The 16,611-nt window shown below is 28.4% G+C and overlaps 1 protein-coding gene across 17 annotated transcripts in view; it reads right to left on the reverse strand.

Moving 5' to 3' along the window:
• Positions 1–15,915, reverse strand: part of LOC145185400 (glucose-6-phosphate exchanger SLC37A2-like) — a 30,137-nt gene extending 14,222 nt beyond the window's left edge. For 4 of the 17 annotated variants that reach the window (XM_090097880.1, XM_090097879.1, XM_090097878.1 and 1 more), the window contains exons 1-2: positions 2,618–2,669; positions 1,282–1,334 (exon numbers count right to left, since the gene is read on the reverse strand). In XM_090097880.1, coding sequence (XP_089954006.1) covers positions 1,282–1,334; positions 2,618–2,656 — 92 coding nt within the window. In that variant the 5' untranslated portion in view covers positions 2,657–2,669. Of the gene's footprint in view, positions 1–1,281; positions 1,335–1,781; positions 1,821–1,917; positions 2,023–2,202; positions 2,344–2,617; positions 2,803–3,697; positions 5,183–12,526; positions 12,646–12,974; positions 13,467–14,115; positions 14,266–15,806 lie in introns of those variants that run through there. The other 13 variants (XM_090097887.1, XM_090097885.1, XM_090097891.1 and 10 more) reach the window with 12 other exon arrangements.
• Positions 15,916–16,611: the final 696 nt, after the last annotated feature.

Here is a 16,611-nt window from a genome sequence, read left to right on the forward strand (position 1 = left end):
AAATGCTGAAAAAAACTTTTTGTAATGAAAAAATTGACTGTTTACAAAAATTCAATAATATATTCAAAATTTGAACTCATTTAGTAATGAGCTAGAAATCTACTTGCGCTTTGGGATTTAAAGAAAGATATTCAAAAAGACAGTTGCAATGTTATTTAAATGTTATACATAAAAGTTTAACATTAGAATATAAAAAATAATTTTTTTTTGTGCAGATATAATAGAAGTTAAAATGCATAATCACATTAACACTTGGGTAATTTAGCAAGCATGTTAAAACTCGGGTAACCTCTTGAGCTACAACTACAACTTGAGCTACAACTCAGGTAACCTCTTGAAATAGATCTTTTTCCAGATGTAATTAAATTTGTTAAAATAATACTTAGAAAAATGTTTTATTTTCTATTTAAAAATAATAATAAACTTACATTTATTCATTCTAAGTTCTTTAAGCGAAAGAAATTTTATCTTAGAAATCTGCCAATATACAGTTACAAAAAATGGAGTATGCTTGGAAATATCATTAACCTGTCTCATTTTTTCATTTATACCACTTTGAACATTTTAAAGAAAATTTCTTTATTGTAAATATGAAGAAAAAGTATTACAAAAGAATTAATTTTCAGAATAAAGATTAGCTACAAATTTCATATTTATTTAGATTAACACATAAATTCTTTGTAAATTGTTTGAGGCTCAGTGGTTATGGCATTAAATAATGCAAGTTTAGACTTTTTGCTGCGCAAAATTTTGAAAAAGGGTTACTCTGTTTTCATATTGCTCAGAAGCATATTTTTTAATTGGTTATTATCAGAATTTATGATCTTAAGGGTTAGTAGAGATTTTTTCAAAAGTTCCCCTAGAAATTTTTTCAATATACATATATTATTCACTAAGACCTACCATGAAATTCTTCTCTCTGATTTAAAGAAAAAAGAGCAAATTTTTGAGTGAGAAGAATTTTGCTTCTTTATTTTCACAATTGAACAATTGAAATACTTGCATTTAACTTTATAGCTTGTAAAATGGGAACTGTTTTAAAAAAGAAATCTGTACTGTTAACTCGACATGCATTAAAAGATTTATTTATATGAAAATAATTTATGAAATTACAATAAAAATTTAAGATTTAGCAACTTTAGCATAAAAATATTTAAATACTTATGATTTTATTGGTCTAATCAATTTGACCTTTTATAGGTTGAACTGACAATTTGACCTTTGACAAAATGAACAAGAAAGTACTTGTTTCCTTAAAATATATTAGCATGATTTACTTACTAATTAACTGTTCCAAGCACTGAGCATGAAAAGTCTCTCTCTTCTTTCATTATCTATATATAATTACAAAAGTGTTTTCAAAAAAATAACAATACAAGTATTAATACTTTTTCAATAATATACATTTAAATAGCCATTATCATATTAGTCACAAGGCCGGGAGGCCCCTAAATCTAAACAATACTGGATACAAAAACTTGCATTTCTACTGAGCCATTTACTTTTGTAATGTTTTAATGCTACATTTATTTCTATCAAATGAGAACAATTTGATAATTTTGAAATATCATGAAGCAATAAAACTGATTAAAGGAATTTTGGATAACCAAAGCAGGCATTAAAATAAGAGAGTTGACTGATTCTGGTCTTTGCCAAAAAAAGTTGTACTTCCACTTAAATATAAGTTAAAAGTTGAACTTTTTTTTTCAGTCAGAAACTCAGTGCAAGCTTCAGTTTTAGATCTCAAATTGGAAAAAATGTGCTGAGTACAAATGAGTTACGAGCTGGTGCTCAGTGATTTGCATCTGTTTATCCAAATTGTATTGAAAAATGGTGGCAAACAATAAACTTGCTCAGTATTATTTGTTAATGATCTATTGATGAAAAAAGTTAATGAATCATCATTCAAAAAAAAACCTTATATATGTGTTCCAACTGTAGTGGTAAACAGTCTTCTTCAAAGTAGAAAATAGTAAAAAATGAGCCGATATTCTTTTTGTATCAGCTTCAGCTAATCTATCCCTAATAAGCATAATATTGAGCAAGAAATGTCCGATTCGAGTCATCAAACTTTACAAAATAATTTCAGGCTATATACTTTTCAAAATATACTTTTTTTGTTTGTTTTTTACAGTTTCCAATGTATAAAATGTAAGATCAATATAATGATACTATTTCTTAAGACTGGAAAAAGATGCTTACTTTGATTAATTTAATGCTATTCTAAATAAAATAATCACATTAAAAGCAAATAAACTAAGTTCAAAAATAAAGTAAACTCGCGTGTAAGTCAAAATTGCCACTTCGATTTTAATATACTTTACATTTTTTGTTTTTTATTTACTTCGGGTTAGATGCAAATTTTCAATTTAAGACAAAAAATTGATTCAAATAAATCATTTCGACTTTAACGCGAAATAATTCAGTTTTAAAAAGGGGATGCATACTTTAACATATTATTCATTAACAATATATCGTTTTATAATAGGTTTGCGAGAAAAATTTAGCATTTATTTTTTAAATATTACTTTGTAATATTTTATCACGGAAAAAAAAATTCAATATGGGTATAAACTTTTTATTTTGTTTAGAATAAATCAAAAAGTAACGAACAAACTTGAATTAACCACTCGTAAAAAACCGCCTCACACACCATAAAGAATCAAAAGAAGTAGCTCTTGCTGAATATGAGTCCAAAATGTCTTCTTTCAAAATATTTTTTTTGTCCAGAGTTTGTCTTATATTGGAGGTTGGTATAATCAAAGAAATTGTAGTACAATACGTTCTTTATCTCACAATGACGAATGGGAATATTCAAAACATTATTTCCACATTAACCAGCTCTTATCAATTCTGTTAAATGTGGAGTGAATCTTCTAAGTTCAAGAATGAATATAATATCCAAACTATGAAGTGACGGGGTAGAAGTGAAGATGACAAGCTTATTGTTAAATTTCGAAAGACCAACGTATAAGTTGAGTCTAGCAAAAAGTTGGGTCAACTCATTGGCGAACCAAGTTTAGGTGGAGCAATTACATAGAATGATGGAGAAGCATATTTTTCAACGATTTGATACATCATCAGCAGATCTGGTACATCATCAGCAGAATTATTGTATGAATGTGTGTTTATATACAGTGAATGAAATATACGCACATAAATTTGATTAACATTTATTTAGAAATAAGATAAGTATACAGTGATAAACAGTTTTTCAAAATATAATAGAATAAAAGTGAAGGAAAAAAGCGTTGCATTGATGTTTTATTTATCGTTATTACATTTCTACTTTGCATTAAGGTCCACTTAAGTCTAAGGTCTTTCAATAGCCTGTGGTAACTCAAGGATAGGAAGTTTCGGACCATGGCTGGCTGGCCGGGTATCTGAAGTTAGATTATGGTACACATTTCTTTCTTGTTTTTAAAGTTTCCAGTCACATCAAAAATAACATTAAAAATAGCATCTACAAAAATAATTGTACAACACGAGTTTACTATTGCTATTTTCGGAATCTCAGCACACCCAAAAAAACATAAAAATCTTAGCCCTTTTCCATATAAATAGCCCCTAAGGATGTTTAATTATTGCTGGTCTGTTATTTCACAACCCTAAATTTCTAATTGCATTAGTTTCACTTCCGGTTGAAAATAAAAGTTGTTTAAATCTTATTCAAAAAAACAAAATAACGGGGGATATCTTCAATAAGATGTTTTATTTTCTTTTTTAAAATTCAACATCACAACACAAAATAGTTTATAGTCATCTTAAATTTCTCTCAAATTTACTCTGAAAAAAAAGCTGTCGTTATGTTCACTTCTGACACTAAAACACAATCGATGGCCACTTAAAATCCCTGAATACAAAAACTTTATATTTTTCAAAGAAAAATCAACCCCACCAATTTAAAAGAAAACTTACACAACTAAAGAAAGAAAATCAATATAAAAATCTACAAAATAAAACGAGCGTTATCAAAATCATAAAAATGATAACCTGACATAAATTAGAACTGTTTCCTAGTTTCAATAAAGGAACACAAATAAGTTTTAAAAATAAATTTTTCAAATTATTTTATAAATGGATTAACTAAACTAAAACAAAATACATTTTTATATACAAAAATCACTTATTTAATATTAATTTTAATATTAACAACAATTTATAAACGTTTTAATACAGTATGTTTATATTTGATTTTATAAATCAGTATTATTTAACTTTGGGTAATTTCTAATATTAAAAATGGCTCTTATCTCATAAAAAAATTGTCTGCTCAAAAAAAGTGCAGCAAGTAAATCAGAAATAATAAGCATGTAGAAGAACCCACTCCATGAGTTTGTTTTTGACGAAATTACACCAGCCAGTAATGGACCAAGTGCAGCTCCAAGGGAACCTGTAGCATCTATAATAGATGTTACAACAGCCATTGCTTTTGTATTTCCATGTAGACAAGGGTGGGCACCTAAACTTGCAGAAACAGCAGTAGTTATTAGTGCATAAGGACCATTTACAAAAAAACCTGTTGCTACTAGGTAACTCACAAATGCAGTCAAGCTAGATGTTCCTTGTAGATGGAGTAGCAATAAGCTGGGAACAGCAAAGAGCAAGAAAAAAAAATTAACTAAACCAGGTCTATGAGAATAATCGTTTAAAGCACCAGCAATAATACCACCGACAGCACCTCCCATATCAAAAAATGTAGCCCAATCTGCTGCTTCAGCTTGATTATAGACCTTTCCTTGAATAGATACTTTCCCAATGTAAAAAGGTAACCAGAATAAAAAGGTGTAACTTACTAGTTTTGCAAAAAATAAACATAATGAATACTCAACAACACCAGGAATCCGTAAAGCTTTCCATATTCCGATGGGGTGATCTTTATGGTCTTCAATTTTTTTTGCCAATAGCATTTCATTCTCAGAGTTAGATAAAGTTAAGACACTTGACAATTCAACATGATCAGGGTCTGGGACTAAAAACAAATACACTAAAATTCCAATTCCGGCAATTAAGCAACCTGGAACTACAAATGATAATCCCCAGTTGTGATCAACAAAAGCTGCAGCAATGGCTGTTCCAACTATGTTTCCGACTGATGTATGAGTATTCCAAATTCCCATTATTAAGCCACGTTTACCTTCTGGAAACCATAAACCAACAGCCTCAACAACACAAGGCCAACCTAAACCAAAAACAAAAAAAAGTAAATTTTGTAATATCACTGATTTAAAATTCCATGCTAGCCTGAATGAGTGTATGCACTAACACAGTTTTCCAACGAAATAAAGTGCCAGTAGGAAAGTTTTTGGTAGCTTAATTTTATTTCATAAGTTCAGTTTAAGGGTGTAATGCAAGAACCGAACTTTAAGTTTGAATTCAAACTTCAAACCTGAAGTGCAACTTGAGCGAATGCATAAAACTTTAGCTCAAGTCAGATTCGAAAACCGCCTAAAATAGACCGTTTTCAAGTCTGACTTCAAACCAGACTTGAGAGAGCAAAATTCCTTCCGAATGCAAGAAGTGGACTTGAAATTTCAAATCAGACTTCAAATCTGAAGTCTGACTTGAAGGGAATGCACAAAGTGAAATTGAACTGAAGTCAGACTTGAAAAAACGAAAATTTTTGAATTTAAGTCATTTTTTCAAGTCTGCTCCAGACCAATCTTGAAACCAAACTTGAAAAAAAAAAACCCGCCATTATCATTTTGCTGATGCGTAACAAAACTTTACTAATACTATATAACTTATTACAATCATTGCAAATATGAAAATGAGTTTTTAAAAAGCAAAAGTAGTTACTTGGGTATATTAACGTAATTAATTTAGAAGGTTACATTTTGAAAATACCAACATTGTGAAAATGTGTGTCTTTTAAAACATCCTGTAACTTGTATGTAATGATCAAACATGTCATATTTTGATGCTATTAGAAATGTTTATTAGCATTTTGAAATGTCAAACATCCTAACATTATAAAAGGCTGTTGATTAAGGCACGTTTTTGTGATACAGTATAAAAGTATATTCCATTTAGTAATAAACAGTTGCAGTTATACAAAGAAGTGATATGTGTAAAAGGAGTAAAAGAGAATACACGAGAAGAAGTAGCTAAAATAATATGAAATATTAAAATAAAACTTGTTTTAAAACGTTCAAAAATCAATCGGTATGAGCTGATTTTTAGAAGAAGAAGAAATATGCCAAATCACATACCAAAGTTTATTATTGACAGAGCCAATCCTTTAGAAGTTTACAACAATATAGAACTTAAAAGGTGGTACAGATTTTCCAAAGAAACCTTTTTAATATTAGCTAATGACATTATTAACAACAATGTTAACAATCGAAGGTCCCTCTTTCATCTGTACAAAAACTGGCGATTGCATTTCGGTTTTATGCTACTGGTTCATTCCAAGTGAGTAGGTATTTAAGAAACGTTATCAGAAAATGGTTTCTTCTTATTGTAGATTTTATATTACATTTTTAAATAACAACATTTTATACGAACAAATGATAACATACTCATTTAACAATAAATTAACTCTTTTAGAGAGTAATAGGAGATTTGGAGGAGCTAAAAGTTAATTAGTCAACTGCTTGTCGAGTGGTTAAGAACATTTCAATTCAAATGGCTGATAAAAGATATCAGTACATAAAGTTTCCATTAGAAGCTGATTCTTTGATAATTCAGCAAAAGTGATTATGAGTTTTCATGGATATCTGATTTTGCTATTTTATACAAACTTTGAACTTTTCTTAGATAAAGAAAATACTTATATTTATCAACCATTATTTAGATTTTACCAAATTCAAGGATTCCCAGGATGTATAGAAGCAATTAATGGAACGCATATTCCTATAATAATTCCTTGTGGAGAAAGCGCAGAAATATATCAAAACAAAAAGGGAATTTTTTCTTTGAATTGCCAGGTCATTGCAGATGCTTCAAATGAAATTTTATCTGCTTGTGTTCAATGGTCTGGAAGTGTTTAGGATTCATGTGTTTTTGCTAACTCAGCTATTAAACAAGTTTTAGAAGCTCGCCAACATGTTCATGTTTTAGGTGATTCTGGCTATCCTTGTAAACAATATTTAATGACACCTTTTTCTAACCCAAAAATAAAAGTGAAATCAGATACAATTACAGCTTGAGAAGTACACACATTTTGAATGTTCTTGTTGAATATTGTTTTGGTATATCAAAAGAATGATACCCTTGTCTTAACATTCCCTTACGATCAAAACTGCAAAATTCCATAGCTATGATAATATCCTGTTTTGTGCTTCACAACATTGCCCTTCTACAAAATGATTATTGTGGAAGCAATTAAATACAAAATAGCAATGAAGAATATGGCGCTGAAACATTCACAAGAGATATTTTTGCAGAAACAAAGAGAAATTAAATTTTGGATTGATTTTTTTTAAAAAAAACTTGTGTCTGTTTATGGATAAAGGGTCTAATAACAAAAACTTTATTTGCAAATATTTATACTGCATATTATTTCAAAAGAATTACATTTTATATTTTAAATTAGTATTATATATGAAAAAAACAATTTCACTAAAAAATAAAGTGATAAATTAAAACATTCCAAAAAAAATTGGATCTGATACTGTTAGAAAATAATAATCATCACATAGAATATTTCTGTTGTGTTGCTTTTTTAAAACTTTGTGAAAATTTTAACTGTGAAAATTTTTTTTTGGATAAATTTCAATTTTAATTTCATGTTTTTTTTGTTTGTATTGTTGCTTTTTCTGGAGTGAGTTTTTTTTATATCATTTATTTCTATTTGTTTTTGCATTAATTCTTTATCAAGATCATGAATTTCATTATATATTCTTTTTTTGTATTTTTTTTAATAAGAGATTTTTGTTTAACCTTAAATTTTGTTTTTTTTTCATGTGTTAATGAGCAAGATGCTATTGATGGTTTCTTAAAAGTTTTGTTTTCTGTTTCTATAAGTGGCCCAATAATTTCAGAAGACCTGTCTCCAATGTGATCTCTATTGACTTACAAATGTAAATGGTATACTTACATATTAAATGTACTGGAAGTACATTTACATATGTAAGTATACCATTTACAGTTTTGGCATTGAGAAAACTAATTTTGTTTTCTCAATGCTAATACTGTAAATGGTATAGCATTGTAGTATTAGCATTGAGAAAACTAATTTTTTTAAAAATAGTTTTCTCAGTATTAATAAAAAAAAACAAAACATTATTTTCATTGAAGTATTAGAAAAAAGATAAATAAAAACATATTCTAGTATAGTATCATCCCCAAAAGGCGTCAAAATAAGATTCTGTATTTTCTAGAACATTTCCATGTACTTTAATTCAAATGGAATCTGTTAAAATGGAGAAATCAAGAGATATTGTCTTGATCACTTAAGTGGTAAATATGAGCAACCGTTGTTTACCTACAACTTAGGATTTGGAACTGAAAGTGCCAAGATGAATTTATTTTTGTAATGAAAAATATATAGCAAGACCGTTTTTTTTTACTATTATTAACTTTTTATTTAATCATATATTATACAAATATCATTGCACGAATTTGTTTCAGTAAAAGGTTTTTCCTGTAAAAAAAATGCATTACCGTTATTGGTTGCGAAGTGCATTTTCTGATAAGCACCCTGAATTTCAACGCCTCGACTATTTTTTAAGTTGGACTTTCTCAAGCACGAACTTGAAATCTTCAAGTCTCGTTTACACATTCGCTCAAGTCAATTTTTCAAGTCTGACTTGATAAAGTCGAACTTGACTAAAGTTCGGTTCTTGCATTCCACCCTAAATTAGTGAACAACTGAAACCGAAATTTCAGCCGAAACCGAAAGTACCAAAATTTCGGTTCACTAAAACCGTAAGCGAAACCGAAACTTGAAAAAAGAATATTAAAAATCCCTGAATCATTTTATGATCACCAAACAATGCAAAAATAAAATAACTATTTCATATATATTTAAATGTTCACTATGTAACATAGTTACATAGTGAACATTTATCGCAAGTTAAAGTAAATGATTCAGACAACTAGCAGCTTTGTAAATAAATTCTGTTTCTTTGTAAGCTGCTTTTATATTTGCTGCATTGTCTCTTAAGTAGACTTTGATCTTGTCATTTAGATCCCACTCTGGCAACATTCTTAAGTCTTTAAAAAATGTTTGAACTAGTATGTTTTTACTAAACTTAGAACATCACAGGCAGAATTTGATCTGCTCTCTAAGAAATAATGCTTAACTCAAAAATTCTGAATTAGGTATTACTTTGTGTTTTATAATACTTCATGTGTATATTATTTTGAAAAATTAGTTAAACAAAATACTTCCCACATAATTTCATTACAGACAATAATGATTCTTTATGTTTTATTTACTTTTACAGAAACCGAAAACTGATTGACAAAAAAAGTGGTAACACAAGTTCTGTAAACATGAAGGAAGCAGTGCATTGGTAATTAAGAAAGGACAAGGCATTTTTGCTGTAAGCAAACAGTAAAATTGCATTTTCAAGTTTACTACGGTATGTAGAAAAAGCTAAACAATATGGTCTTGATGAAATGCAGGCAGGTTTTTACTAATGAAGAAATATTATTAAAAGATTACATATTAAAGGCTTCCAGGGTACATAATGGACTTACCTGCACTTAGTTTAAAAAATTACCTTATGATTTTGCTGACCACAACAGGAAAATTGTTCCCCAATCATGGTAAAAAACCCTGACTGCTGGAGAAGATTGGTTGTATGGTTTTATGAATAGATTTAAAGATCTTTCTTTATGTAGATCAGAAGCAACCAGTTTGTCACATGCAACAAGTCTTAATAAAAATGTTGCAGAATTTTTTAAAAATCTGAAAAAAGTTCTTGGAAAGTATAATTTTAATCCTAATGACATCTATAATGCAGATGAGACAGATTGTTGTACAGTGCAGAAAGTAGGGAATATAAAAGCCATTGCCTGTAAAAAAAGATAAGCAAATAGGAAAAATTACTTCAGCAGAAAGGGGTGTTCTGGTTACAATGCTTGCTACTGTAAATGCTGTAGAAATTGAAATTCCTCCATTTACAATGTTTCCTAGAGTGCATTTCAAAGATTTAATACACAGTGCTCCACCTGGAACAGTCAGGACAGCTCATGTGTCAGGTTGGATGACCGCTGATAGTTTTTATTTATGAAACACTTTATTACATCAACAAAATGTTCAAATGAGCAACCGGTCTTATTGATTTCGGACAATGAGACGCACCTTTCTATTGAGATGATTGATCTAGCAAAAGAAAAAGGGGCTGTCTTGTTGTAATTTCAACCTCACTCTAGTCAAAACCTTTAGACAGAACATTTAACCTTTGACAGAACTGTTTATAGACCATTTAAATCCTTCTATAATTATGCTGTAAATGCCTTAATGGTAAACAATCCAGGTAAACCCATAAAATTTATGACATTTCAGGCTTGGTTGGTATTGTATTCCCTTTAGTATTAACTCCTAAAAATATGGTGTCAGGATTTTGATGTACAGGGATTTTTAAATTCAATCCAATGAATGTCAATTAAATGCAATTAATGGCTGATTTCAAGAACATCAATGTAGCAATACTAGGAAAAATCTTAAAATAACTTAGGTAACATAGCAATTTTTGCATGTCTATGCCAAATGAACTATTCTTTACTTACTACATTTATGATGCAATCAGCATTATAATTTTCCACAGTGGTTTTTCACTCAAGTTGGTGCTTTAATATCTTTCAAAAACCAGCCATAACTTGGCATTGTTTGAAAGCTTCTTGTAAAAAAATTAACTTGACACTGAATGCACTTGCACTTGCAATTGGTGGAATCTCTAATTGTAAGTTTAAGATAAGTACAAGTACATTCTTTTTGAAAATATCTCAAATTTTTTTTGTAAAAAACCCTATTAAAAAATTGTGAATTCATAAATCATTACAAAAAAGGAATAGTTTGAAATACAATCTTTGATAACTGAAAAAGACTTAAAACTGGTCAACCTGTTTATGATAAAAAGCATTCTAATTATCTGACATTCTGCACTAGAGAAAAGAAAATCAAACTAAAAAGACTTGTCAACAATCAAAGTCAGAGAAAAAAAGGTCTTAAATTTGGTGTAAATCAATTAACAAGTGGTCGCCAATTTAAAAAACAAAAATTCAAGCAGAAAACGTGAAAAGGCTCCCAAATACACAAGTGAACAACAAGTAAAAGCAAAGAAAAGAAGTAAAAAAACTTTTTAACCAGCTCTATAATACAAAATCATTTCTGGTCATCAATGATGAAAAATACTTTTGTTTTAAAGGTGATGACACGCCTGGAAATTCTGGGTACTGCACAAACATCAAAGAAACATCCCCATACATCCGTCTATGTTAACACATTTTTTGCAGGAAACGAATTAACACGGGCTGCACATAATATCATTAGTGTGTATGAGCTGACAAAACTTGGATTTTACGAAAAAGTAGTTATTTGCAAGAACTGTTAGAAGGCAGGGGTTTAAGGATCACTGAGTCAACAAATTATGCAATATTTAATCATGTTATGGTTGAAGTTCAGATAATTTGTAAACTTTTTAAAAAATACAATCAAGTTATAAGCTGAGATAAAGTAATATGTATGTCAAAACATTCTGTGAGTTTGTTCTTGTGTAAACTTGCTGTTAGAAATTATTCCTTAGAGAGATATTATAACTTTCTTCAAAGTACTTTATTGCTAGTTTCTTTTTAATATATTGATTTTAAACTAAACTTATATTTTAGAAATAATAGTGATATAGAATTATGTGTAGACAAATCCTAAAACCAGAACCCTCAACATCCAACATTAGAAGAACATCTTTAAAATCAGATCCACCAGGGAGGCTAAGTAATGATATGAGAAAACATACTTTGGAAAAGATTGTAGGCACCAGTAAAAAAAAAAAGAAGATATTCTAAGGTGATGTTGTGTGTGCAGTCCAAACAACAAAAGTGTATGGCAAAACACAATATATGTGCAAACTTTGTGATGTTCTATTAAATAAAGGAAAATGTTTTACTCTATATAATACTTTTAAACATTATTAGTGATTATTGTTTACATATTTTACAAATTATAAATATGTTTTATTGTTAGATGTATGAAAATATTGATAATTTTGTAATTGTTTGTAAATAAAAATTCAAAAAAAATATTGGAATTATAACAAATTATCATGAGATAAAAAACTGAAACATTTACTTAAAATGTGCATTTTTTGAGAAGATATAGCTATTTAACACAATGCACAATTTTTTAGGTAAATTTCCAAAATTCACTCGCTTTTTAGCTTGGATTGGAGTAAGATTACCCACATAGAATGTGTTAATGAATGTTTAGAAAAAAAAACTTCTTCCATTCATTCACAGTATGATGATGACTTTAACTATTTATTATGGCCAGATTTAGCACATTCTCATTACTCTAGAGATTCTCTAAATTAAATGGACAAATATGTCACTAATGTTGAAAAGAAATCCAACCCACCAAAGATGTCTCAAGCATTACCAATTGAGACTTTTTGGGAACATTTGACTCAAGAGATTAACAAGGGAGGTTGGCAGGCTTCAACAGAACTAGTCTTGATTGATCACACCAAAATAAAACTAAAAGAAATTGATTTGAATTTTTTACAGCCACTTATGAAAGAGCAAAATTGATATCTATTGCAGATGAATGGAACTTTTTCATATGAAATGACAAACTTTTAATAAAAAAAATACTTGGTTTTAGAAAAAAATTATATTAGTTTTTGTCTTTATTTATAAGTAAGATATTAAAGTTTATTTTTTCCAATAACTTATGCATCACCATTAAAGAGACACAACTAAAAAATGATATTTAATTGAATTTAAATTGTAAGTATAACTTTTTCAAACAAATAATTTAAAAGAAAGTTGTAACTAGTAGAAAAAAAAACTATAAACAAACCAACCTGTTGATTGTACAATACCAGTTAGAATTTGAATCAAGAAAAAGAAATATAAAGAGTGAATCTTTAAATAAAATCCCAAACCAAATGACGCAGTTAGCATTCCAGTCAAAAACATTCCTACGCATAAGTATATACGTAAGTTAGTGTGCTCTGCAATATACCCACTCACAAACATGGACAGAGCATAACTGAGTAGGAATGCACAATCAAGTAAACCAAATAAATCTTTTGTTTCAGACGGACTGTTAAATGGTGGCCATGCATCACATGTGTTGTTTACTGCTACTCTTGTACAATTTGGGTTCAACTCCCCTTTAACTACACTGAAAGGTCGCTTAGCTGCATGATATGACATATATGTAAGGTATGTAATTCCAATAACTAGAGCTTGGTAAGTGATTAACTTAAATCTTGGTGATTTTTGCCGCAAAAGAAAAGTATAGAGAGGAATAGCAGGTGCTTTGGCATAACTAGCCATATTTGTACTTTATACTAAAGATATAAAAAAAAAATAAGGATAAACAAATTATAAACTGTAACCAATTACCTAAAGAATATTTATAGAAGCCTACATAGGTTTTACATAAATTTAAAATTTAAGTATGAACTCGTACATGATAATGTATGCATGTATACAGCTAAAATAGAAATTCAATGCGAGTTAGGCTATTCTCCTTTTTGTAACATAGCTTTCTTTTAACAGGAGATGATCTTTTATATTTTACAAAGAAATTAAATATTCATTTAACTTTTTTTTTTTAAAAAAAAATCTTCTTTACTCCCTCTAAATTAAAAAGAATGTTTTAGCAGTTTTTAGCAAATAAACAGACCTTTAAAAACCATATTTCAAAAATAGTGCTAAAATTATATTATAATTTGAGTACTACTAATTTATTCTGGTTGTTAGATTAAATGAGTAATATCCGAATATTTAGCAGTGCAGGTGTTTTTTATTTTCTTAAATATGACATCAAAGTAAATACCCTGATGTCTACACTATCATAACAAACATTTCTTCTGAAATAAGACTTTTACTAAATAACCTGGGATTTTTATCAACATTAATAGCTGAGTTTATTAGTGTTGTATGGACTTTCTGGGCAAGTATTTGAGCAAATATTTAACTTATCATATTTCCTACCTACTTTTAATTATCTAATCAACTGTTTTCATAATCTTTATTTTATCAAAAACATGCTGCCGTAACTTCCCTTTATGATTTGTTCTCCTAAAGTCTATTCCTTTGGCTGAATACTTTAGATTATTTGTCACTGGCGTAGTATAAAACCTCTTGGTTGACAATATTTATCGCACTGATAGAGTTTTCATAACAATTAAAAACGGTGCCGGTAAGATATCAAATCTATTTTTATAAAATTCTAATAGCGTAACATAAATGCATTTCAAATATAATAACAAACACTTCTATAAGTGACTCATACATTTTTAAAATCTATAACAAGACAAAAATATGTTATAGACCCAATGAAAATATGTTGTGTGAAGCTAACTTTTTTTTTTTAATTGTCCGTTGAACTGTAAAATGGAAAAAAATAATTGTGTAAAAAGATTTTTGTACCTTTTCATTAGCATTTTTTGAACAAAAAAAACTACTAAAGAAAGCTTAAAGCTAAACAGTTTAAACGGAAGTACATTTTTATTGTATATACTCACGCATCCTTTATTACATTAAAATCTAAAACTTGTATACTTTTTTAAAATAATTTTCCGTCACGCATTTGTCATGTCATTACAAAGTTATTGCCAAAAGAGAAATTTTCAAACCATTTTTATCAATATTTGGTTTTATTATCTATAATAATGATTATTTTTATTTATGATATAAGTTTAACTGCATTTTGGAGGAATAGAATACTGGTGGTTTTTACGGACTTTAAAAAGTGTCACTTCCTAAAGAATTACAATGTGATAAAAAATTGTCTAAATACTTTTGGTAAACGTCATATTTTTTATTAACTTAACCTTATTGCAACCACAACTCATATTAGTCCAATTTATTTGCTCTACCTTTGAAATTTAATTGGCTGAACCAAAGCTTTGATTTTGATGGAGATATGTAAATATAACACTAGCTTTATAGTCTATTAGAAGAATAGTATACTATTACAAAAAATCATCAATAAAAATTTCTAATGTAAAAAGTTACATTGTTATTAACTTTAGTGTCGTAAAACTCGAAAGAAAAAAAACAAACAATAGTTATACCACAAATAATTACACCACAAATATTATCATATTATTGCTATTAATATCCAAAACTATTAAAAGAAGAAGAAGAAAAAAAAAAACCTCATATTTATCAATTTGATTAAATTAAAAAATACTTGAATAATTACCGTGGTGTGACCAAACAAAGCCCTATTCTTTAAGAAAGTCTTAATTTAAGAAATGACAAATTTCGTATATATAGAATAAACCTTTGGGGAAAATAACTTGGTTGTTTTAACAAGATATCTAGTTAGTGGAAATAACTAAATTTTTTTCTCTAATTGTTTATTTTATATATACGAATTTTATAATTGCTTAAATTAGGACTTTCTTGAAGCATATGACTTTGTTAGGTCACACCACGGTACTTCTGGTTAAAAAAATAAACTATACTAATCTTAATAAAAATTGTTTCATTTATAATATTCTAGCTTATTGTTTTAATCGTTATTATTGTAAGTATTAGTTCAGAAATTTTATTTGTTATTTTTTTCATGCTTAAGAAAAAAAAAAACATTTGAAATAAATCATTTAATTAAAAAAATTATTTATGCAATTCACTTTTGATTAAAATACAACTTTCAAAGTACAACTTTGTTTAACCTTTTTATCGTAAATGCAATCTTTTCCTCTTCCGGATACTTATGCCCACACTTAGGATGGCCTTTGCGATGTACTTTTTTCTTTTGAGATTTACGGTGCTAAAGTAAACTCTTACCGTTATTTGATGCCAGATTAGTAAATATTTTAGAATGAAAGACTTATAAATTTTTAACTTTGACATCCATGAGTTTAATTTAGATCATAGGCGTCATTAAAACGTCATAACAAAAAGATTGTTGGGTTAACTTTTATGAAAATGGTTTGCTCAGAGCACGTTTTTGCAAAATTTTCTGCTTATATATGGAAAAAACTGATAGACCTCAAATTTTAGTTGTTGTTTTTTGTAAATTTTGTTTGATAAAAATTCTACATTAAATATAGAAATAAGCGAATGCTATCAAATCACAACGCAATAAAAATAGGTTGACGCCTCTGATTTTTTAACTATACTATTTTTTTTTTTTTATTGTTGCTTACTATAGAACAAATTTTTTTTTGAGAAAATGCGAAGAACGCTAATAAAGATGCGTAATAGTAAAAATTTTTGATGAACCAAATTTTCTTTATGTTTCCTAGGGTTTTTCTGAAAAACTCTTGTAAGTTAAAAAACATGCTTCTGCATTTTTGAAGTACAATATTTGTTTCTACTGCCTGAACTTTACGAGAGCTTGCTGAGTTACTGAACGGGTTTAATTTATTTACGAAAATTTGTTTTTGTTGTAATATTTTGATTAGCTTAACCAATTTACTTTCTGGCAATAGCGTTACATTATTGTATCAAATTACTTGGTGAAATTCTGGATTC

This window comes from Hydra viridissima, unplaced genomic scaffold, assembly GCF_058129835.1.
Source record: "Hydra viridissima isolate aposymbiotic clone 2 unplaced genomic scaffold, HvirCarnegie_v1 scaffold_9, whole genome shotgun sequence".
Classification (NCBI taxonomy): Eukaryota; Metazoa; Cnidaria; class Hydrozoa; order Anthoathecata; family Hydridae; genus Hydra; species Hydra viridissima.